This window comes from Dipodomys spectabilis, unplaced genomic scaffold (genome assembly GCF_019054845.1).
Source record: "Dipodomys spectabilis isolate Male_0828 unplaced genomic scaffold, ASM1905484v1 ptg000140l, whole genome shotgun sequence".
Lineage (NCBI taxonomy): Eukaryota > Metazoa > Chordata > Mammalia > Rodentia > Heteromyidae > Dipodomys > Dipodomys spectabilis.
The window spans coordinates 27,383,534-27,409,187 of NW_024870817.1; the positions used below are offsets into that span (position 1 = coordinate 27,383,534).

Consider the following 25,654-nt stretch of genomic DNA (forward strand, 5'->3'; position numbering starts at 1 on the left):
ACACCTGGCTTTATTTATGTATTTGTTTTACTGAGGATTGAACCTGACTTGAAGCTTGCCAGGCAGGTGTCTACCACTTTTCTTTATGGTGAAAATAATCAAATTCCTTTCTTCTGTTTTTTTTTGTTGTGGTTATTGTTATTGCTTTGTTTTCTTTTTTTTTTTTTGTTTGTGCTGGTTATTTTTATTTTTATTTATTTATTTTTTTTATTGTAAAGCTACTATACAGAGGGTTACAGTTACATGAGTGAGGTTATGAGTACACTTCCTCTTGAACATTGTTACCCCCTCCATTGTTTTCCCCCTACCATCCCCTCCCTCCCTCCCTTCCCCGAGGTTCTTTTTTTTTTTTTTTTTTTGATTGTGATTAAATGATTACATAATTTCAAAGTCACAAGTTCATTCTAACTTCCCTGGAGCAAATTGTCTACCACAGTCTGTAATATATAACAGTGTTCACATGTTATATACCATATTTGTGATCAGCAGCATGGGGATATTTAGTAGTGGTTCAACCAGATGAGCGGGAGTTCTTTGTTTCTTAAGTCCTGTTAGTTTTATCGTATCACCTAACCTTTTGGATTTAGCATCCACTTATGAGGGAGACCATGTACCGTTTGTCTCTTCGTTCTTGTCTTACCTCGCTCAACATGATTCCTTCTAGCTCCATCCATTTCCCTGCAAATGCCATTATTTTGTCATTTCTAATGGCTGCATAATATTCCATTGTGTATAGATACCACAATTTTTGGATCCATTCTTCTGTGGTGGGGCATCTAGGTTGTTGCTTTGTTTTCTTTTAATATAATCATTTCACTGTGCAATAGGAAGTCAGAATTTCTTTCTCCTATCTATTATTGAGTCACCTATGTTTGTGTATATTTCCTTTGGGTATGTATGGGTTGTAGAGTTTGTGAATATCCATCTTTAGAAAATAGTACAGGCTGTCTTCTTTTTTTTTTTTTTTTTTTTTTTGGGTCCAGTCGTGGGGCCTGAACTCTGGGCCTGGGCGCTATCCCTCAGCTCTTCAACTCAAGGCTAGCGCTCTACCACTGGAGCCACAGTGCCACTTCTGGCTTTTTTCTTTTTGCTTATGTGGTGCTGAGGAATCGAATCCAGGGCCTCAGGCATGCAAGGCAAGCAAGCGCTCTATCACTGAACCACCTTCCCAGCCCTACAGGTTGTCTTCTAAAGCTTATTTACAATCTTGCTAGTAACTTTTGATGTTGTTAAGAGTTTATGATTTTTGTAGTTGAAACAGGTAGTGTGTATCACTTTTTTCTTGGTTTGTATTTTTTCTGGGCAGGTCATATTCACTAATTTTTACCTTTTGGTAGTTTCTGAGATGGTAACATTTGACCAGTTTCTCTGTCTTGACTCTTATAAGAGTTTTGATGGGATAAAGGTTAACTTTTATGAATCATAATTCAGAGGTAGTCCTCTATTGCATGAGGGCAGAGAGCTTTTACAAGCTAACCCTTTAGATAGATGGTGGTTTCAATTGTGTTCCTTCTCTTCCATTGATGTATGAGGGAGGTGCTTCTCAGGAGCTGAGGATGAACTGAGAGCTCAGTGAGATAAGAGCAGGAACCCTAAGTTGGATGCAGTGGGCTGCCAAGGCTGCAACAGGAGGCTCACATGAACCCAGGACTTTGAAGCCAGCGTGGGAAGCATAGGGGCTGGGAAGGTGGCTCAGTGGTAGAGCGCTTGCCTTGCATGCATGAGGCCCTGGGTTCAACTCCTCAGCACCACATAAGCAGAAAAAGCCAAAAGAAGTGGTGCTGGTTTCAAGAGGTAGAGTGCTAGCCTTGAGCTGAAGAGCTGACTGACAAAAAAAAAAAAGAAAAAAGAATAAGGAAAAAATAAGAGTGTATAAAACCTTAGATGCTCTTCATTCTGAGTAAACCATCCTCACAATTGTTTGAAGTTGTTTTTTTTCCCCCCAAGCAGAAAGCCAAGCCCTGTTGACCTTGTGTAGCTTTGTAAGTAAAGGATCCAATCATTGCAAGTTTCAGTTCTCAGGTATTAGAGATAGATTTTAAGATAAGTAGCCTAATGCTTTTGGGAGTGCTCACCTCTCCTGCTCATTAAGAGAAATTGTTTCTAAAGGAGTTGGAAAGCCAGGGTGAATTCTAGCATCACATCACAGCTTTGGTTGTGACTTCAGGCAAATGAGTTTGGGTATTTTAAATCTATATGTAAATGAGATTTGGTTGGAGATTGGGCCTGGTATTATTAGAAATATCTTGGGAGCCTGGTGTTGGTGGCTCATGCCTATAATCCTAGCTACTCAGGAGGCTGAGAGATGAGGATCAAGGGTTGTATCCAGCCTGGGCAGAAAAGTCCCCATGAGACTCTTATCTCCAATTAAACATTCAAAAACCAGAAGTGATGCTATGGCTTAAGTAGTGAAGTGCTAGCCTGGAGCAAAAAGAGACTCAGGGACAGTGCCCAACCCCTTGAGTTCAAGCCCCACAACCAACATGTTACAACAACAAAAAAATAGCTTGGGATGTTGAGGTGTTATATAGGAATAAGGACACCAACTCAAAAGGCAAGGTTTACTTCTGCGGAAAGTTATGCCGTCAGCCCAAAATCTGACAAGTATACCTAGCAGACAGGCTGCTCCCTTTTATTCTTAACCCAGCAGGCCCTGCCTCTCTGCTCCCATAGGCTGAGCTCAGGTTCACAATCTGCAAAATGATGTGGCCTAATTAACAGGCTGCAACTAAAATTCAAGGAGTTTCTAAAAGGATGTCTTGATTAAAGTGAAGCAGGAAAAGGATGTAACTAAGATGTTATTAACAAGGGCCAAAACAGGAACTTTTCAGAAAAACAATTCTCTCTAGACTAACAGAAAGGAAGCAAACTACTTTGATAGAAAAGACACTTTTCTCCCATATAAGGGTAATAGCACTGATTCCACTACTCCCTGGTAAACAGCTTAATGTTCTCGGACCTCAGTTTCCTTATTTTATAAAACCAGTTAGTACAACATGTCTGCCTCCTAAGATTGATGTGAGATGTTTCTAGAAAATGGATGAGATCAGTAAGAGCATGTTGTCTTCCTGCCTGGGTATTGAGAGGAAAACAGCTGACAACACAGAAAATAGTTGTAGGGCTGGCTAAGTGTTGTGAACCTAGCATCCCCAGAATCGGAGAAGTATACGCAGGAGGATCATAGCTCAGGCTGGCATGGGTGTAACTTGAGACTCTGTCTCACAAGTAACCAATAGCCAGGTACCAATGGCTCATTCCTATAATCCAAACTACATAGGACTGAGATCTGGGAAGTCCATGAGATTCTTCTCTCCAGTTAACTCCCCAAAAGTCAAAAGTGGATCTGTGGCTCAAGTGGTAGAGTGCTAGCTAGCCCTGAGTGAAAAAGCTAAAGGACATGCCCAAGTTATGAGTTCAAAACCCCAGTATGGGCATGTGCCTCTGTGTGTGTGTGTGTGTGTGTGTGTGTGTGTGTGCGCGCGCGCGCGCGCGCGCGCACGCGCACGTGCACACACACACATACTCAGTAACCAGTAGAAAAAGGGACTGAGAGCATATCTCAAGCAGTAGAGTACCTGCCTAACAAGTGGAGAATCTGATTTCTTTCCCTACCCCCCCCCCCCGCCCCTCCCCAGCCACACACACACAAAAGGAATTTATTGCAAAATTTAGTGGTAACATATAAAATCCTAGAAAAAATAGCCTCTTAAAGCAGGGGTGTGACCATGTATTAGGCACAGTTAAAATCAAGGACTTTTTTTTTTTTTTTTTTTGGTCACGTGGGGCTTGAACTCTGGGACTAGGTGCTGTCCCTGAGCTTCAGTTCAAGGCTAGTGTTCTACCACTTGAGCCACAGTGCCACTTCCAGTTTTCTGAGTGGTTTATTGGAGATCAGAGGCAGGCCTTTCCTGCCTAGGCTGGCTTTGAAACATGATCCTCAGATCTCAGCCTCCTGAGTAGATAGGATTACAGGCATGAGCCATTGGCACCCAGCTTAAAGCCAGGGACTTTTGTTGTTGTTGTTGGGCTTGAACTCTGGGCCTGGGCACTGTCCCTCAGCTCTTCAGCTCAAGGCAAGCACTCTACTACTTGAGCCACAGTGCCACTTCCAGCTTTTTCTGTTTATATGGTTCTGAGGAACCGAACCCAGGGCTTTATGCATGCAAGGCAAGCACTGCTACTTGAGCCACCTTCCCAGCCTCAAATCAGGGACTTTTTAAAGGCCATTTGGACTTGATTTCTCACCTTACATTCTGTTTGGATGGTCATCATTGTCGCTTGCTGAACACAGGTAGGAAGCAGATTCTTAGAGCTTTCATGTTAGTGCTTTGTAAAACTGTCCAGTACGGGACCCTGACTGTGTTAGCTTGAGTTAGGTAACCATCCTTACACTAACCTCTTGTGATCCCAGGCAGGGTCTGCTTCACTTAGTGTTGGGAACATACGGTGTTCCCAAAGTTAACAGAGTTGAATAGAGATGGTTTAAAAAAAGAGGTGTACATATACATGTACCACAAATGTGTGAATTAATTGTAATCTTCCCCTTCTCTTTGATGGGGTGTTTGCTTGAGCCCTTTTCTACCTACTTTATTTAGGCTTTGCTGAGATCACAGGCATTTGCCATCATGCCCAGCTCCCTCCATGGAGTCTTGGTTCAGGCTGATCTGGCATCACAAACCATCCAGTCTCAGCTTCCCATCTGGTATGTGGCTTGAGATGACAGGCATGTGCCACTGTGCCCAACTATAGGTTAAGGAGGACTTTCTTGAACCTCCCAGGTTGGCTTTGAATTGCAGTCATCCAGTTCTCAGCCTCTGAAGTAGCTAATATATAGGTATGAACCACCAGCGCCCAGTCTTTCCCCCTTGTTTTTAATGTGTATGGTCATCTAAGCAGGTTTAAATTCAGGGGGCAATTTCCATAGCTCTATATGAGTTTCTGAGCAGTTTTGAATTTGTCTGCTAGCACCAATTGAGGGTGCTCTGTTGCTCAAATTACATTCAATCTCCTTGAGCTAGGCTTCTTAGAAGGGCAGGGAGTTGAAAATGCCAGAAGTGGGACTATTTGGCTTTGAAGTCCATAACTGAGTGGAAAGGAACTACCATTTGAGCTCACAATGATGAGTGATTCATGCTAACCTTGGAACACATTCCCAAACCAGAATTGTTTGTGTGTGTGTGCGTGTGCGCACGTGTGCGCACGGATGCACGCGCGCGCACACACGCACTGCTCCTGGAGCTTGAACTCAGGGCCTGGCCACTATCCCTAAACATCTTTGGCTCAAGACTAGCCCTGTACCACTTGAGCCACAGCACTACTTCTGGCCTTTTCTCAGTAGTTTTTGGCAATAAGAGTTGCACAGAGCCAGATGCTGGTGGCTCACGTCTGTAATCCTAGAAATCCTAGATACTCAGGAGGCTGAGATCTGAGGATTATGGTTCAAAGCTAGCCAGGTAGGAAAGTGTTTGAGACTCATAGCTAATTAACTACCAGAAAACTGGAAGTGGCTCTGTGGCTTAAAGGGTAGAGCACTAGCCTTGAGCAAAAAAGCTCAGGGACAGCACCCTAAGTTCAAGACCCATGACTGACCCCCTCCCCCCAAAAAAAGTCTCATGGACTCATGCCTGGTTGGGACAAATGTGGTGGTTTTATTTGTTTGTTTGTTTTTGTTTTGTTAGTCATAGGGCTAGAACTGAGGGCCTCGGCACTGTCTCTGAGCTCTTTTGCTCAAGGGTATCAGTCTGTTACTTGGGGCCAAAGTCCACTTCCTGTTTTCTGGTGGTTAATCGGAGATGAGTCTCATGGACTTTTCCTTGATTCTCAGATTTCAGCCTCCTTCCTGAGTAGCTAGTATTACAGGTATGAGCCACTGGTGCTTGATGGGACAAATATTTTTTTTTTTTTAATCAGTCGTGGGGCTTGAACTCTGGGCCTGAGCGCTGCCCTGCAACTCTTCAGCTCAAGGCTAGCACTCTACCGCTTGAGCTACAGCGCCACTTCCGATTTTCTGGTGGTTTATTGGACATAAGAGTTTCACAGACTTTCCTGCCCGGGGCTAGTTTTGAACTACGATCCTCAGATCTCAGCCTCCAGAGTAGCTAGGATTACAGGTGTGAGCCACTGACACCTGGCTCAAACATTCTTAATGTAAAAATAAGCTTGTGGGCTCCCCACTTCTGCTATGCTAGGGTCTCCTCTGGAAAAGATCGAGTGATATGTGGGCTCATGGAAACACCTGGCTGGTAAATTCACCCAAGAGGAGTACAGCACCACTGCAATGGAGACAGGTTGGAGGTCAGGCCAGGGCATCCTGGGAGCCAGTTTAGAGGGTGCTGTCTGAAGAGGTAGAGCTTGGGCTCAGAGCTGGTGAGGATTTTGTGACTCCCTAAATACAGGAATTTCTAGGTTTCTGGCACTATTATATTCCGGCACTGACTAATTAATAAAAATTAATTTTAATGTCAATTATGAGCTTAGGTGTAAAGGTCTAAAAAGGCACAGTTGTCTGTAGTAGGCAAATTATATCCTGCATCCTCAAGCTCAACCTTTGCCAGCATTAGAGATCCCTGGTGGCCTTGGTATTTTGTAAGGTAAACCATCCCAGAAGCCACATTTTAAAATATATAATATTGGAGTCTTTATTATACAGTTAACAGGCTGCAGGCTGCCAGTTGTTACAAAGGCCTGCAGCATGCAAATATACATAACCCAGCTAGGAAATATGCTAAAGAGGAAAGAAATAACAAGAACAATACCAACAAGCCAGTTCAGCTCCAATGGAGAGCTGAATTGGGACGCCATGCTGACTGGAAACAAGCCAGGAGACAGGACACAGGACACGACCACAGAGATACATGTGCCATGGAATCTGGCAGCTAGGCTGGTCCAGGCCTAAATAGGTCAGTACAGGAGGCAGATCCTCAGTAACCTATCAGCCAAGTGCCTGCCCCTGCCTCCAGGGGTCCAGGTATGCCCATTACCTGGGAATCAGGTGATGGGGAAGCAGGAGGGGGGGGCAGAGGGGGAGGGAGTCCTTCCCCCGCCATGAAGACAAGATGCCAGATCCTACCATCTACCATGTGGCTAATATGGCGCTGGCCACACCTGGCCTCCTTACTTCAGGTAAGACAGTTTGCCTGGCTGAGTACAGATGGCTTACTCCTGTGATTCTAGCTATTCAGGGGGCTGAGATCTGCAGATTGTGGCTCTAAGCCAGCCCAGGGAGAAAAGTCCATGAGACTCTTACCTCCAGTTAATGATCAAAAAGTCTAAAGTGGAGATGTGGCTCAAGTGGTAGAGTGCTAGCCTTCAGCACAAAAGCACAGGGCAGCACCCAGACCCTGAGTTCAAGCCCCAGGACTGGAACCAAACTCCTCCCTGAAGGATTGACCCCTACCCCATTGTCCCAGGCCCAAACAGATATCAGGCAAAATCCCAGGTATGTGTAAACTTGTTTGAAGTGCAGGCAAGGCAATCCAACTAAGCCCAGCTGTAAACATCCTATTGTGGACCCAACTGAAAATCCCCTACCTCCCTTGACCTCTGCCTCCTTGCTTGGACCTCCTATAAATCTCCTCCATTTTCCCAACCCACCCCCCAAAAAGAAAACAAACAAACAAACAAAAACCCAAAAAAACTCAAAACCAGGCAAGGTTTGAGCAGGTGGTATTGATGTCACTGGTGTGTTCCCCAAAGTCTAGCCACATCTGTTACACTGTGAGCCCACTTGGTATTTAGCGGTGATGGGGCGGAAAGCCTTTCTATATCATGGCATACTTTGTATATATCATCTTAAACTACACTGAAGGGGGTTGGAACTGTAGGTGATTTGTCACTTCAGCACATTTCATGCCTTCTGGGACACCTGTAGACTGACTGACTGTAGCATGAGGAACATGTATATTACAGTAGTCTCCACCAGGATCTCTGTTTCTACAGCAAAGAGCCATGAATGAGGTTATTTACAAGGTTCGCTCTGTGAGTATAAGGTTTCTTCCCTTCACCTGCTCCCAAACCTCTAAATCACCCATGACTTTCAGAATTCATCTTTGCTGGTATGTAGGGGACCTGTGTATGCAAGTCCTCACTACTGTCTAAGCAACCTAATTTAACCAGACTTGTGCACATTTGTCTATGAGCACTGCAATTGTGATTTTTTTTTTAGTATGTATGTAAACATTTACTTTCAAATGACAAGAAGCAAAAGGAAAAAAAAAAAAAAAAGGGCAACTTTCCTTTGCTTTCCAGAGGCGATTTCGAGCTTTTGTTGGAGCCCAGCATCTGCAGGTGTAAAAATACCAGAAAACAGGAAAAACAAGTTGGACCACTTCCTGTTGGGAACTAGTCGTACCAGGACGGTGGCCAGTGAAGGTGGGATGGGCAGGTTGTAAAACTGTAGATGGTACTTAGAGATTAGCCAGCTCTGAGCTATTATTCACTTTCCTCAGTGGGAGGAAAAGTCCTTCTGGGTGGTATTCCTCTCCACCCCAAAACCCGGATACCTCATGGCCGTTTTGTGGCAAAAGTTGCTCTTACAAAGTTAAGACAAATAGGAGTTTCCCTTTGTATCCCAGTAGGGTGCAGGAAGGAGTTTAAAGCCATGAGAATAATTTCTTTGTTACAAAGAATAATTGAAACACAAAGTCACAATGACTACTCAAGCCATGTTGAATTCAGAGGTGGTGGTTTTGTTGGGCTAGTGGAGCGGGGAGGGCCAGAGTTCACATTCTCCACTTCCCGTTTCACCTTCTGTGTGACTTTGAGCAAGTTAACCAGATGGCTCAGTTTCCTCATCTGAAAATGCTGATAATCCTATCTCACCAGGCAGTGCTGATCTGTGAGCAAGGGCAGCCTTTGCCTGGCATAGGCCAGACATTCAGCTAACAGTTGAGCTTTCCTTTGCTTTCATTCTCAGAGGTTGGTAACTTGGGTTCACACCTCTAAATTAGCTGCATGCAAGCTCACCTGACTCCCCACCCATGAATGTGAATGAGGGCAGAATGGAGAATAACAGTCATTGCTACCTTATGCTTTTACAAATTCCAAATGGTGGGATATGGATTTTAGTGGGGATAAATGTGGGTTTTTTTCCCCCACAAACTTTGACCTGTCCACACCACCTGGCTTAAGGGAGTTGGGGAATGGGGCAGACGACCCGGTGATCCTGGAGTTCTATCTTGGTGCCTGTGAGGAGCAGGTACCTGGAGAGCACCTGAGCTTTTAAAACAGCTTTCTTTGTTTTTCTCTGGTCTCCCACAGGGATTTGAGATGTTTTCCTTTGCTCTCTGAGGAAAGGGGCTACTAAGATTTGTTCAAATGCTACATAATCAGAATCCTTTTAATGAATTTAATAGATTTTTGAATAGATATTCATCCTCATTACAATTGCCTTTTTTCTTTTTTGAGAGAAGGCAATATGGAGGGTTTGAATTCAAGTTCTTGCATTTGCCAAGCAGGTACTCTACCCAGTTGAGTAACACCACCAGATAGAATCTTGAGATTTTGTTGCCTGGACTATACTGGACCATCCCAGGACTGCTTCCCAGTCCTCTGATTTGTGATACAGAATTTCCTTCTATTCATTCCAGTAGGCAGGGTCTAGACAGTAGCCAGCAGAAACCACTAATTCTGCAACTCTGTAGCTGGCAACACCTTGTTAGTATTCTTGGTATTATTATCTGAGCCTTCTTAGCTCAGCAGCAGACAGCATCTGCCAGTGTTGGCAGCGCTACGTGCCAACGCTGCTGTGGCCTCCTCCTCGGGTTCATGTCTCATGAACTCAAAGAATGAAGTCCATCCAGGAGAATGGAGAGTGAATGTGAAGAACTGTCTTCAGAAGAAAAGTATCTAGCTCAAATGATGCTGTTACCACTGTCCTCCATTCTCTTTTCTTCATGTGTCTGCTTTGTAGTCTTGGCTTTGTCCCCCCTCTCCCCTGCTGTACTTCCCTACATTGTCTCTGAGTATAGGAGTTCTTATAAACTCTGGGCTGTGCTCTCATTGGTTATCCCCCCCCCCCTTTTTTTTTATATTTTCTTTTGTCAGTTGTGGAGCTTGAACTCAGGGCCTGGGTGCTGTCCCTGAGCCTTTTTGCTCAAGGCTAGAGCTCTACCACTTTGAGCCACAGTGCCACTTCTAGGGGTTAATTGGAAATAAGAGTTTTACTGGGAAGTGGCACTGTAGCTCAAGTGGTAGAGCACTAGCCTTGAGCTGAAGAGCTGAGGGACAGCGTTCAGGCCCAGAGTTCAAGCCCAACGACTGACAAAAATAAAAATAAAAAAAAAGAGTTTTACTGGCTTTCCTTCCCAGGCTGGCAGGATCCTCAGATATCAGCCTCCTCCTCCTCTTATAATTAGGTGTTTTAGAAGCTAACACTTGATCACATCTTACAACATTTTTATTGGTTGTTAATTCCTAATCAGGTCTCCAGGGAAATAAGGGTCAAGGAAAGATAATTGAAACTAGGAAAGGCTAGAGAGGAGCATCTGGTTTCAGCCTGAAAGGGAAAGATGCTGTTCCCAAAGCCTGGATCACAACTCTTTCATTTATATTTCTTCCCCTTAGCTGGGATGACAGATGTAAGCCAACACATCTAGCTTATTGCTTAACTGGCTAATTTTTTTTTTTGCCAGGGTTGGCCTTAAACCTTGGTCCCTCTGCCTTCTGAGTAATGGGATTATTGGACTGAGCCACCAATCCTGATTCTCATGTAGGTTCTTTGTTTACAACCATTTATTGCATTTTTGACATATTAGAAGCACTTTTTAAAAATTAGAATGTGACTACATTATTAAAACTTATGAGAGTCAGTAGAGAAATATGTGGAGTTTTTCCACTTCAACAATTGCCAAAAGGTAAGAATCTTCCCTTAAGTTATTAATATTCCCGATATGTCATCTGTCTGAGTGGTTTTTCTTTTAAATTTAATTGCAAGAGTGAGTCCAAGGCACTCTGGTTGTCTTGATATACAAACTCCAGTACCAGCAGACAGTATATAAGAACACATAATGAATTGGGATGTGCTCCTGAATCAGAGCTGGTGCTGATGTTTTCTGTTTTGTTTCAGTTTTGCTAAATGTGACCCTGTAAGAAAGCACTGGCTTTGTTTTTAATTAATTAATTAATTAAACTGATCCTGGGGCTTGAACTCAGGGCCTAGGCACTGTTTCTGAGTTGTACTCAAAGTAAGTCCTCTATCACTTGAGCCAGAGTTCTACTCCAGCTTTTTAATGATTAATTGGAGATATGTCTCAGGACTTTCCCACCAGAGCTGGTTTTGAACCTCAAATCTCAGCCTCCTGAGTCCGTAGGATTACAAATGAGAGCCACCAGCTCCTGGCTGCCTTGGAACTTTTAATACACACAATACTGAAAAGATTTGAGTAGGAAAATGTTATACCTACAGTCCTACTACTCAGAGATTGAGGCAGGATGATGGTGAGGTAGAGATCAGCTTTGCTATATAGTGAGATCCCATTTTAAGCACAAAGACACACAAAATCTGTGCTGGGGAATGAGCTGAAATGAAACTAGTCTAATTCTGTTGATAGCCACATAAATAAGGGTCAGACACAAGTCTGTAATTCCAGTCCTCAGGAGATAAAGGCAAGAGGGTAGAGAGTTTGAGCTCAGCCAGGGTTATATGTACTAAGTTTGAAGTCATTCTAGGTTAACTAGTATTAGGCCTGTATCAACCAACCAACCAGCCAACCAATAAATCAGCTCAGAGCAACACATTGGTAAGGTGTTTGGGTAACACAATATAGAAATAGAGCAAAGGAAATACGTGAGGAGAAATTGATGAGGAAATCTTTCTACAGCAAATTCTGGACTCCTAATTTGTGCCAGAGACTGGCTAGGGCTTTGGAGACTCAGAGAGCAAAATTGGATATTGCCACATTGCCACATTGTGTGTGTGTGTGTGTGTATGTGTGTGTGTGACTGTGTGCACGCATGCACGCGCATGCACACATATGTGCGCATGTGCCAGTCCTAGGGCTTGAACTCAACACCTAGGTACTGTTCTTGAGCTTCTGTGTTCCGGGCTAGTGTTCAACCACTTAAGCTCCACTTCAGGCTTTGAACTGTGGACCTCAGATAGCAGCTTCCTGAGTAGTTAGGATTGCAGTTGTGATCCATCAGTGCCTGGCCTTTTGTTTTGTTCTGTTCTTTTCCTATGTACCCCATTCACAATCCAGACCAGGCACAGGCCTGGGCTGAGGTGTATATGGGGTAGGTTTACTCTGCAGCCTACAGTCAGTGTAAGAACGCAGCCTGTGGGGCTGGGAAGTTGGCTCAGTGGTAAAGCGCATTGCCTTGCATGCCTGAGGCCCTGGGTTCGATTCCTCAGTACCACATAAGCAAAAAGAAAAAAGCCGGAAGTGGCGCTGTGGCTCAAGTGGTAGAGTGCTAACCTTGAGCTGAAGAGCTGAGGGACAGCGCCCAGGCCCAGAGTTCAGGCCCCGTGACCGGACCCAAAAAAAAAAAAAGAATGCAGCCTGTGGGAAGCACCTGGAGGCCTGGCCTTTTAAATAGGTCCTTGGAAAGTTGTCCAGCTCCCTGAGTCACAGCTTTCTTGTTTCTGAGGAAGGAGTCAAGCTTATCTGTAAGGTTGGGCCTAGTAAATGATCGTTCAGTTCAGTATTCTGGTGGGTTGAGAAGGGTTCATTGTATGCTGATGTTAGAGGTGAGTGAAGCAGCCAGCACTGTGAGTGAGCAGTTGCTTGGCAATGCTAGTGCTCTGGCACAAGTTTTGTAGGCACAGCTGTGGGAAGTGAGACACCTTAGTACCTCACTCATCCAGAATGTGAGTGGAAGGCCTCTAAGAGGTGGTGGCACTTGAAGCCTAGGAAAGGATTATCTGGAAAAGAAAGGGGGATGGGCATTCCAGGCTGGGAGAAATTTCTAGAAGGACACCCAGCTGTGCTAAAACTGCTCTTGGAGGGAGGGGTAGGGGGACCCTGAGAAGTGCAGAGTAGATTGTGAGGGAAATAAAGATGTCTTAAGTTCTGAAGAACATTCCACTTTGGTTTGATGGAGCCTTAGCTTGTGGTGGCGGGTGCTGTGTTCTGCTGCAAGGGGTTAAGTGGGAGTCAAGAATGGTCCCCCCCCCAACCCCCTGCAGTGCATCTGAGTGTACTCTTGTACACTCCTTGGAAACTCACCCACTGGTTTGGCAGTTGCTGCCAAATTCCACTGTCTGAGGGAAATGATCCCATTCCTTTCTGACTCTGAACATGAAACAATCAAGAATAAATACTTCTGTGGGTCCTGCAGGTCCTCTTTTAAAGCTTCAGACATTGGAAAACCTAAGATGGAGGGTGTGTGTATCACAGAGAAATACAATGGATGGTTGCTGATCTTGATTACAAGGGTTTGTGTAGCAAAATAATTGACTTCTAAGCTTGCTGTTAACCTGAAAATCCTTTTAAAGATTCCTTTGTACCAGTGGCCTTAATTGTAGAATCCTGCATCCTAGTACTTTTTACTGTGTGATAAATGAAATGCCTCATCCTGTCGTTTTTGTTGATGTTGAGATCTTACTAGACAGCTTAGGCTGGCCTCAAACCGGAAATCCTGTGGATTGTCACCATACCTGATTTATCATGTCAGTTATAGGAACAACTTTCTGAAGTATGTGATTTTTCACTTTATGCAAATGAGGAGTCTGAGGCTTCTAGAACTTGTAGTTGGTAGATCTGGGATGGACCCAGACCTTCTGATGCCACCATTGTTATCACCCAGCTGAAACTGTCCCATCCTCCCTAATTTTGAAGATTTGCTCTTTTTTTAATTTTTTTTTTTTTTGGTTAGTCATGGGGCTTGAACTCTGGGCCTGGGCACCGTCCCTGAACTCTTCAGCTCAAGGCGAGCACTCTACCACTTGAGCCACAGCACCACTTCCATTTTTCTGGTGGTTTATTGGAGGTGAGAGTCTCACAGACTTCCTACGCAGGCTGGCTTTAACCATGATCCTCAGATCTCAGCTTCCTGAGTAGCTAGGATTACAGGTGTGAGCCACTTAGGCCTGGCTGATTTGCTCTTTTTTACTGAACAAATTTGTGAAATTACTTTTTTGGGGGAAGGGGGGGGCGGGATCTGGTCATGGGGCCTGAACTCTGGGCCTGGGCGCTGTCCCTTGGCTCTTCAGCTCAAGGCTAGCGCTCTACCACTTAAGCCACAGTGCCACTTCCGGCTTTTTTCTTTTTGCTTATGTGGTGCTGAGGAATTGAACCCAGGGCCTCAGGCATGCAAGGCAAGCACTCTACCACTGAGCCACCTTCCCAGCCCTACCTTTTTTTTTTTTTTTTTTGCTTGTGGTGTTTGAACCTGGGCCTGGGCCCTGACCCTTTGCTCTTCTGCTCAAGGCTACCGCTCTACCACTTGAGCCACAACACCACTTCCAGTTTTCTGAGTGGTTTATTAGAGATAACAGACTCATGGACTTTCCTGCCAAGGCTGGCTTTGAACTATGATCCTCAGATCTCCGCCTCTAGATTAGCTAGGATTAAAGGCTTGATGTTTTAACTTTTATGTTTTTATATACCTTTTTCCTTTAAAACAACTAAATACTTTCTGGGTTTAACACTTATACCCCAGTATATTTTGTGTGTGTGTGCATGTGTGTATGCATGTGCAAGCACATGCTCATGCAAATTCTAGGGCTTAAACTCAGTGACTGGGTGCTGTTTCTAAGCTTTCTTCATTTATTTATTTAAATTTAAGGCTCATGCTGTGCCATTTGAGCCACAGCTCTACTTCTAGCTTTCTTGGTGGCTAATTGGAGAAAAGAGTCTCACAGACTTTGTGCTTCAGCTGGCTTTGAACAGCAATTTTCAGATCTCAGCTCCCTGAGTATCTAGAATTATAGATGTGAGCCTGGCTTCCCAATTGTTTATTTTTTTCTTCAAAAATTTTTAATCAATTGCAGAAAATACATAATATTTTAAGAGAATTTTATATGAAATATTTAAAGAATGGTGGACAATGAAGTCCTCTATAGCAGATGTAAACTAATTTTTAAAAAGAGAAGCTGTGAGCTGTTAATTTGTAACTACTCAGGAAGCTGAGATCTGAGGATTGAGAGATTCCAAGTCAGCTAGGGCAGACAAATCTGAGAGATTATTATCTCTATCTAACCATCAAAGAGCCGAAAGTAGATGTGTGGCTCAAGTAGTAGAACTAGAGGCCATAAATTTAAGCCCCAGTGCTGGCACAAAAGAAAAAAAAAATAGAAGAATGTTGAACCTGTTTGTTACATGACATCTGAAAGACAGTGTTGAGAGTCTGACAGTGGTACTCTAACAGGAAGGGGCCAGACCAAGATGGAATCCCCAGGAATGTCTCCAACTAGGCCTTACTACTGTTTCACTACCTCTCGATATTGCCTCAAGCTACCAAATTAACTGATTAGGAGAGAGCACTGGATTCCGTTCTTTCCCAAAAGCCCATCAGTTGGCTACCAAACAAGCTTCCAGTGCATAGTTTATTGGGGATAGTTTATATTCAAGTCATAACCGATTGTGGATAATAGAGCCATGGAAAATGGGGGCTGGTAATGTGGCTTAGTGGTAGAGTGCTTGCCTAGCATGCATGAAGCCCTGGGTTCAATTCCTCAGTAGCACATAAACAGAAAAAGCTAGAAGTGGCGCTGTGGCTCAAGTGGTAGAGCACAAGCCTTGAACACAGAAAAGCTCAGGGATAGAGCCCCTGAGTTCAAGCCCCGGGACTGGCAAAAGAAAAAAAAAAGAAAAAGAAAAGAAAATGTATGCTAGGGGAGAATAAACAGATTACTTATTAAAAAAAAAAAAGCTATAGCATAAATCAGTTTGGATTCTTTAATTTCTTCTGTGGTTTTAATATTTAGTATCTAAAAATAAATGACAGGAAGAACCCATATACTAATGTTTCCTGTCTTAGAATAGTGATTCCCTAAATGTGGTGTCAGCATTACCTGAGTGCTCATTAGAAATGAAAATTCTCACCTGGTCTAGAAAAGATGACCTGGTCTTCCTAATACAGAGGAGGGTAGGTGGGTGGGACAATTACCACAGATAATCATTCTGCCTCTTTACATCAGGATGAGAGTCTGGTGGGAATTTTTCCTACTCTTAATACATTATAGTCTAGCAATAGCACTGTTTATGAAAATATGGTTGACTGTTAATACTAACAATAAAAAAGCAATCATTGTTTGGCATGGTAGCACTCACCTATAATCCCAGCTACTCAGGAAGCAATAAGAGGATCATGGTTGGAGGCAGACCCAGGCAAAAGTATGTGAGAACCCATATAAACAAATTTAAAAATTGAAAAGTCCAAGTGTAGTGGCTCACACCTGCTGTAATCCTAGCTGCTTGGGAGGTGGAAATTGAGAAAATCATGGTTCAGGGCACAAAGTTAGTAAGATTCCATCTCAACCTATAATAAAAAGCTGAGTGTGGTGATAGACCTGTCATCCTAGCTACTATTCTACATCCTAGAGTAAACAGAATCACTATCCAGGTTTAATGATCATACATGAGAGAATCTATTAAAAAAATTAACAAAAGCAAAAAGAGCTAGGGAGCATGGCTCAAGTGGTAGACTGTTGAATCCCCAGTACTCATCACCAAAAAAAACGGATGCCGTCATTATAAGCAAATAGTATTTAATGAGCCAAGCCAATTTTAGTATGCAGTAATTTTCTTCCATTTTTCTCCTCTTTAAAATTACAAGGTAAATAATAACCATGCCTCTTGGGGTTGTTCTTTAGGTTAAAAATGTATCTGCAGGCACACAAGACATGCCCCCACCGCCATCTGACTACGTGGATGGAGTTGATAGTGCAATGGCGTATTCCTCCAATGGCAAAGTGAATGGTGGCAAGCGGTTATATCCAGAGTCTTCCTATAAGTCAACGCCACTGTAAGTAGCATCCACTTATTTGATGGAGAAAAAGTGTAAAAAGTATTTCCTATGTTTACAATGAATTGTATTGTGCTATTCTTTTTTGTTTTTGTTTTTTTTTGGTCCAGTTGTGGGGCCTGAACTCTGGGCCTGGGCGCTGTCTCTCAGCTCTTCAGCTCAAGGCTAGTGCTCTACCACTTGAGCCACAGTGCCACTTCTGGCTTTTTTCTTTTTTGCTTATGTGGTGCTGAGGAATCGAACCAGGGCCTCATGCATGCAAGGCAAGCACTCTACCAATGAGCCACCTTCCCAGCCCTGTGCTATTCTTCTTAAACTAGGTCCAACAGTACACACAAAATGTGGACACTGGTCCTTTTTTGGAGCCAGATACCTTTGCTCTGTTGGTAGTGGCCTAAGTGCTCCATGGAAAACTTGGATGAGGAGGATAGTATCCTCTTCCCTTCCTAGAGGAAATGTGCCTCTCGCTTGCTAATTTAATTAGCAGGCAAGGAATGAGCTTCTGGGTACTTGGGGCTGGAAATGTGGCTTAGTGGTAGAGCGCTTGCCTACCATGCATGAAGCCCTGGGTTTGATTCCTCAGTACCACATATACAGAAAAAGCCAGAAATGGGCTGGGAAGGTGGCTCAGTGGTAGAGCGCTTGCCTTGCATGCTTGAGGCTCTGGGTTCAATTCCTCAGTACCACATAAGCAGAAAAAAAAGCCGGAAGTGGCGCTATGGCTCAAGTGGTAGAGTGGTAGCCTTGAGCTGAAGAGCTGAGAGTCAGTGCCCAGGCCTAGAATTCAGGCCCCACGACCGAATCCTCCCCCCCCCACCCCCCCCTAAAAAAAAAGAAAAAGCCAGAAGTGGCACTGTGGCTCAAGTGGTAGAGTTCTATCCTTGAGTAAAAAGAAGCTTAGGGACAGTGCCCAGGACCTGAGTTCAAGCCCCAGCACTGGCAAAAAAAAAAAAAAAAGATTCTGGGTCCTTGTCTCTCTTATTTCTCGATTGAGATTTAGGTGATAGTAGAAGGAATGGCAAATATAGTTCTTGGTCTCTCTATTTGCTTGTAGTTATTAGATCTCATGAATTGAAGGGCAGAATGTATGTTTGTTAACCCTAATCATATGCACATCCATTTAACTAGATAACTACATTGGAATTCCAGACTTGTGGTTTATTATTAGTACATGTTTTTCTTTGCTGTAACAAAATACCCTATGCAGGCTGACTTCATAAAGAAGTTAGCTCACAGGTCTGGATATTCAAGAGCATGCACTGGCATCAGCTTGATTCTAGTGAGGGTTTTGTCCAGGGCATCAAAAAGGGAAGAATGAGGCTGTAATGAGAGATCACCGGGAAGCCAGACTGTATAGCCTGGGCTTGCTCTTTAAAAAAAAAATAAACTTCTTTAAAAAAAGCAAACTTCTCCAGAGAAGTACCTTAATCTCATTCTTCTAAAGGCCTTCTACTAAATGAACCCTTGAAGGGCCACACAATCCACTATTGCTACGATAAGGACCAAGCCTTCAACACAAAACCTTGGAGGAACACTCAAACCATAGCATCTGGTGTGTCTTACTGTGTGAGGCCCTTCCCACACTGGGGGTGTGAAATCTCAGTTTATGTGCTGTTTCTCCATCATGTACCCATACTGCATACCAGTGCAGCCACTATAGTTGATGTTTATCACCGTCTGTTAGTTTAGCATGTTATTGGACTTTATGTAAAGTGTAATTGCATGCTAATTACTCTCACATCTGCTTCCTTCTATGTGTCATAATGTCTGACACCTTACAATTTCAAGGCAGTGTGCCAATTAAAATGAATCCTGTACCAAAGAACACCTGAGTTTAGCTGAACAGGGTTACCATTCCACTCTTGTTAAGTGAATTTGGCAGGTCGCTATAGGTACTCTCCCTTCTGTCCACACCTATGGTGAAATAACCTTTGTAAATCAAGCCACTTGGATGCTGCTGCAGTGCAGAGCTTTGGAGTCAGACTAGCTCCTTACAGAGCCAAATGAGACCAATTATTGGTAGAAACACTGCAGAATACTGCAGCTTCTAGATTAGGTCCTTTGTCTCTGTGGTCTCAAAGAATGAATCCACAGACACAGAGGAGAAGCAAAACACCTAAGGTTTACTAAAAAAAAAGCAACCGATTACAATGCCTGCAAGATGGGAGGAGTGCCCAAGGGAGGGAGTCCCATGGGGTGTGTGTTGTGCAGGGGTTAGTAAGGTGTCTCCAGGAGAGAGCTACCTGACTCAATTTCATTGGACATTCCCTAAACTCAGAGGTTCCACATAGCCTGCGTGAGCTCTCCATGTGTTGTTTAGCCCCTGTGTTTAGTTACCCATAAGGACACATACTTCTGGGGTTCAGTCAGCTGTTGTTTGCTTGCAGTGGACCATGATGTGATATCCAGAGGCTCCCATGCAGGACTGCGCAAGGCCATAGTGAAAGATGCAGATGTCATTTCTAGGGACCCCAAACATAATTGTTCATGGTGATGTGATGTCAGGGGCCTGCACACAGGACTGCTAAGGCCATGGTGAAAGAAGCAGAACCTCTGTGTAAGGAGACCATTGCCCTGATTCCCCATCAGGCTCTTCTTCTTGTTTCAGGGTACACTGTTAGGACTTTGTCGGCAAGGTGTAAAAATGTAAAGTGCAGTTAAAATTAGCTTAAGCAAAAAGAGGAATTCACTGGCTATTCTAAGACCTGAAGATACAGGTAGCTTCGGTCATGGCACAGTCCAGAGGCGCTCGCTCATGTGTGGGCAGCTTAGTTCTATTCTCCGCACAGCCTCTGTTGTGATAGGTTGGCCAGCCACATTCCCCAAACTGCACTCATCATCCAGCCTAGTTTTGAGAAAATGAAGTTTCCTTTCACAAAGCATCCACATCACAAAGAATTCTTTGTCCGTTTGGGTCATTGTCATTCCATGGCCAGGAGGAGTTCTGTGACTGGTAAGTCTCAGATTATGCCTCTAGTGATGGTAGCAGTTCTCAAATACCACATATGTAATGAGCCTCATTCAGATAGTCACTGCACTGATGTTGATCACTGTTGTTTATCTTCCTCCACCGAGACCGTGTCATCATAAAGGGAAGATCCTTGCGAGTCTCTTCTTCAATTCAGAGATTAACTGAAACCCCTGCCATTTGCACAATACTGAGCTGGGTGCTCTGGAAACACCAAGCTTATGTTCTCATACACTTACAAAACAGAGTTGGGAGAAAGTCCACAAGCACACCAAGAGGCAGGCCCTGATAGGAGCAGCAAAGGAATGTGGAGGGGGTGTAAGAGTTAGGGTGACTCTCTCTGGAGTCCAAGGTTGAGAACAAACACCTGTCCGTGAGTGCAGGCAGCTAGTTACCTCTTCTCCATTGCATGTATTTTCTCCTCAGAGGATTTGTCTCTAAAGGTAGAGTTTATGGTTATGAAGACTTCACATACCTTACAACTTTTTAAAATTTGAATACCTTTATTGAGGCTTTAACTCAGGGCCTCTGGCTCTTGCTGACTTTTTAGCTCAACTGTAACATTCTACCACTTGAGCCACATCTCCACATTGGTGGTTAATTGGACATACGGGTCTCACAGACTTTCCCATCTGGGCTGGCTTTGAACCTTCTATGAGTACTTAGGATTGCAGGTGTGAGCCACTTGTGCCTGCTTTCCTGTAACTCTTGGTTTGTAAAAATTATTTTGCTAAACATTTTATTTCTAGCTTTCATGATTGATTAAGTCTATGACTGTGTAGTTTTAGAGGATAGGAAGAGGAAAGGTGGAAAACTTTTCCAAGATAAAGATTTATAAGATCAATATCTAACATCACAGAATTTTGGCAGGTGATCTGCTTTGGTTCCCGCCTTCCTTTTCTACTTTTGTTTGTCCTTTAGCTTCCCAACCTCTCAGAGAGAGATGCTCCCTTTAAAAAAGTTTTTGTTTTAGGCTGGGAAGGTGGCTCAGTGGAAGAGCACTTGCCTTGCATGCATGAGGCCCTGGTTTCAATTCCTCAGCACCACATAAGAAAAAAGAAAAAAGCCAGAAGTGGCACTGTGGCTCAAGTGGTGGAGTGCTAGCCTTGAGCTGAAGAGCTGAGGGACAGCGCCCAGGCCCAGACTTCAGGCCCCGCGACCGACCGGACCCCAAAAAAAACAAAGTTTTTGTTTTGCTACTTCAAACAAAGCAAGATGCATAGTAGCTGGTAGTTTTGGCTGGGAGTCTAAGAATGTGTTACTTACTGACTAGTGGAAAAAGTCACATTTCCCTCTACTAGAAGTAGCATTTAACAATACACACAAAGCTATTGTTACCTGAGTAAATTTGGAAAGAAGAAATAAATACCACTACCTCCCACCCCAATAACACACAGTCTTCAAAGCTTTAGTGGTCTACAAGAAATTAACTGTGTGTACAAATGTTTGGCTGTTGCCTGGTGTTGCTGGTTTATGTCTATAATCTTAGTTTCTTGAGGCTGAGATGTGAGGATTTCCTTTCAGAGACAGCCAGGGCAGACAAATCTTCCAGACACGATTATCTCCAATTGACAAGCAAAATGTTAGACTGGATGTGTGACTCAAATGATAGAGCACCAGCAGAGCCAAAAAGCCTAGAGAGTGTGAGGCCTGAGGCTGTAAGTTCAAGCCCCAGTACTGGCACCAAAAAATAAATTGAAAAAGAAAGGAAAATCTGTGACAGCAGTGAAAGCCAAGTAGATGTGGTTCACCTAGAACTAGTAACCCTGAACAGTAGAAAGAAGAAAAAGCTGCAGAGTGGGGGTGGAGAGAGGAAGGGATGGGAAGGGGAAACAAAGGAGGAGGCAACAATGCTTGATAAGAAATGTACTCACTATCTTGCCCTTGTAATTGTAACCCCTCTGTATGGTATTTTCACAATAAAAAAAAAAAGAAAAGAAAAGAAAAAGCTGCAGAGCACTCACACAGTTGATTTGAATACTTTTCCTCTCAGCCCTTGTCTTTGGTCTTTTCCTTTTTGTTCTTGCCCTTCCTACTACAGAAAAAAGAGGAATCTATGTCTGTTACTCAGGAGTTTACTTGCTCTTGTCCCAATGTTTGGCAGGCATTGTTTTCAGTTTATGACAGAAACATTACATGCAATGAAAATTAGATACAGGGGCTGGGAAGGTGGCTCAGTGGTAGAGTGCTTGCCTTGCATGCATGAAGCCCTGGGTTCAATCCCTCAGAACCACATAAGCAGAAAAAGCTGGAAATGGTGCTGTGGCTCAAGTGGTAGAGCGCTATCCTTGAGCTGAAAAGTTGAGAGATAGTGCCCAGGCCCAGAGTTCAGGTCCCATGACCAACAACAACAACAAAAAGTTAGATACAAATGAAAATTAGATAGAGCATGAAGTAGTCTGCATTATAAAAATAAGTGTATGATAACCTTTCTATCTATGCTCAATATTAACATTGCAAGTTTTGGGGGATTTTTTGTAGGTCATGGGGTTTGAACTCCGAGCCTGAGCATTGTCCCTCAGCCCAAGGCCAATGCTCTACCACTTGAGCCACAGCGCCACTCCCAGTTTTCTGGTGGTTTATTGGAAATAAAGAGTTTCACGGCCTTTCCTGCCCGGGCTGGCTTTGAATCTCGATCCTCAGATCTCAGCCTCCTGAATAGCTAGATTACAGGCATGAGCCACCGGCGCCCGGCTTTAACATTGCAAGTTTTGAAAGATGCCTAATACCTAAAGAACTCCAAAACTCACTCTATGTCTCAGTCTTGCAATGTACAGTCCTCCGCTTTGGTTTGTCAAGTACTGGGATTACAAGCATGCCACCATACCCAGCATTGTACCTGGGTTTTAATAACCCATATACTTCATTACAGGTCATTAGTTTTGTGTGTGTGTGTGTGTGTGTTTTAGTTTCCAGTTTTAGTCTTTTTTCACTCTCTCAAACTTTGTGTTTAAAGGAGAATTTCTGGAAGCACAAGATTAATATTACAAAGTGTGCATCTCTGATAAGCTGTAGCCTCTTCCCCACGCAGCATCTCATGGAACTGGAAGAACCTGTAGGAAATAATCAGGTGATTATTTCCAGATGGCCTTTTGCGGCATAAGTGTTCTCAGGGCAGATAAACACCTCTTACAACTCAGACTGAACTTCCTAGGAGGCCATCAGAGATCTATTTTCTTTTGAGATGGGGCCCCTTTCAGAACTTGAAAGCTACTATCTGTGTGTTGAGTATTCTGAGTATTCTTAACACAGGAAACTGGGCATCTGAACCTCTCCAGTGATTGCCTTCCCGTCTATGTCTCCAGGTGCCTGTAATTGCTGGCCTTGTGCTGGCAGTGTGCTGCCCAGTCAAGAGGCACCCAGTGATCAATCCACAATGACTGTTTTTTCATTAGGGTGCCTGAAGTGGCTCAGGAACTTCCCCTGACTTCACCCATGGATGACTTCAGGCAGCCACGTTACAGCAGCAGTGGTAACTTAGAAACACCTTCAAAAAGGGCCCTCACAAAGGGAAGAGCAGGAATGTCAAAGAGAACAGAGCCAGACCACTATGAGACAGACTACACGACGGGCGGCGAGTCCTGCGATGAGCTGGAGGAAGACTGGATCAGGTAATGTCTCCTCTCTTTCCTGGAGCCCCTTGCCGTCTTGGTTATCCACAGGATCCACCAGAGTTAGAGCTGCTGCCTCTGAAACTAGCCTCCGTGGGGCCAGTTCACACTCCTCCAGCCAGGGCTGGAGACCCATTTTGGGGTCGTGACTTTTTTTTTTTTAATTGGTGCCCTTTTTGTAATGAAAACTGAGGTGGAAGGAAGATGGGTTGGGTCTATGTGACTGTATTTGTGTCATGCACACTTTCAGCTTCCTGACACAGAGGGTGTAGGGTTCATCATTGCCATCCACCACTAGTCACCCAAGAAAGGCTTTGAAATAAATGCAAAAGCACAGGAGTTAACCTTACCGGATCAGAGTGATATGCATTTTATTTGGCAATTATCTTTATGTTAAGCCTTCCTGATAAGATCATCCTTTCTTCCATCTTTCCTTGCTTCCTCTCTCCCTTCTTCCCTCCCTTTCCCTTCTCCCTTCCCCTTCTCCCCTTCCTTCCCTTTCTTTCTTCCATTCCCTTCCTCCTTCCTTCATTCCTTCATTTTTGTGCCAGTCATGAGGCTTGAACTCAGGGCCTAGTCACTGTCCCTTAGCTTTTTATCACTGAAGGCTTTTTTCATCTACCAGTAGACTTGAGTCAGAGCTCCACTTCCAGCTTTTTGGTGGTTAATTGGAGATAAGAGTCTCACAGACGGGCTGGGAAGGTGGCTCAGTGGTAGAGAGCTTGCATTGAATGCATGAGGCCCTGGGTTCGATTCCTCAGCACCACATAAGCAAAAAGAAAAAAGCTGGAAGTGGCGCTGTGGCTCAAGTGGCACAGCGCTAGCCTTGAGCTGAAGAGCTGAGGGACAGCGCCCAGGCCCAGAGTTCAGGCCCCATGACCGGACCCCCCCCCCCCCCCCCCCCAAAAAAAAAAAAAAAGAGTCTCACAGACTTTTCTACCTGGGCTAGCTTTGAACTCTGATCCTCAGATTTCAACTTCCTAAGTAGCTAGGATTACAGGCATGATCTACTGGCTACTAGATCCATTGTTTCTTTTAAAGTTTAATTCCAAAGAACTCTGGCAAAGAGTTTCCTAAATAGTTGAGGTAACAGTTTAGTGTTCTAGCCAAGGTTGTAGATTCTTTGGCATCTATGGTCAGTTCTAGTTATTTCACCAAATACACACAGGTGTGAATGAATTTCAGCCATTGTGTGCCTAGTACTGGGAGCAGGACACACGTGAGAAATGCTTGCAGTGGGGATGGGGAACACATGGCCTCTCAGGACTGCTGGGGGCCTAGGTGGGGCCCCAGTAGCTTGAAATCCCCTTCTCAGTGAGGGTTATGATGCCTCATTTTCCTTTTCCCTAAGATTTGGGCCAGGGGTCGCCATCTGTCTGTAACCTGTATCCTGGAAAATTGTTGAAATCCTTTTCATCTACTCTCTTCTTCCCATATGATGAAAATATAGACAGTTGAATCTAAGATTTGAAATTCTGTATTCTTATGAAACTTCTTCCTGTGACCCAGCTCATTTTCCCAGGGGTTTGTGGGCGCACAGCCTCCTCATGTATAAGGGGGCACATCGTATGGAATTCCAGCTTCCTTCTTGCCATTTTCATGAGCTGCCAACATCTTTCTCTACCCAGCACAAGTTTTTATATGCTGCTGTGCAGGACCTTGAGCAGGGCGTGCCACATACTGAGCACGTGTGCTAGCACTGAGCTGCCTCCGCAGCCCCAGTGGACGTTTTTAAAGTCTGCTTTTATAAAGAGAGGACAAAATAAGAAGCTCTTTCCACTTAGGAAAAACAAACCCAAAAGTAAATAAATAAGCTGGTCTGAAGACTGTTGGTGGTAGTAGGAAGCAGCCACTCCCTGCCAGCTGCTCTGCAGCGATCAAAAACAGGCCCAGCCTCCAGAATTCCTCTAAAGACTAAACATAAGTGTTCCCGATCTCATGTACCAAGAATAAACGAGTTCCTATCCCAGAACCTTGAAGTTCATAAGTAATTTCCAGTTTCATTCCTAAAATGGTGAGCAAGGTTTTTTTTTTTTTTTTTTTTTTTTTTTTTTTTTTTTTTTATTGTAAAGCTACTATACAGAGGGTCACAGTTACATGAGTGAGGTTATGAGTACACTTCCTCTTGAACATTGTTACCCCCCTCCATTGTTTTCCCCCTACCATCCCC

At 44.0% G+C, this 25,654-nt stretch overlaps 1 protein-coding gene and 1 pseudogene across 2 annotated transcripts in view; one reads left to right on the forward strand and one right to left on the reverse strand.

The window, feature by feature from the left end:
* Ocln (occludin) overlaps positions 1-25,654 on the forward strand; it is a 64,202-nt gene that overhangs the window by 24,646 nt on the left and 13,902 nt on the right. For both annotated transcript variants that reach the window (XM_042691107.1, XM_042691106.1), the window contains exons 5-6: positions 16,754-16,905; positions 23,269-23,484. In XM_042691107.1, the coding sequence (XP_042547041.1) occupies positions 16,754-16,905; positions 23,269-23,484 (368 nt within the window). The remainder of the gene's footprint in view (positions 1-16,753; positions 16,906-23,268; positions 23,485-25,654) is intronic.
* Positions 12,174-12,286, reverse strand: LOC122117407 (annotated as a pseudogene).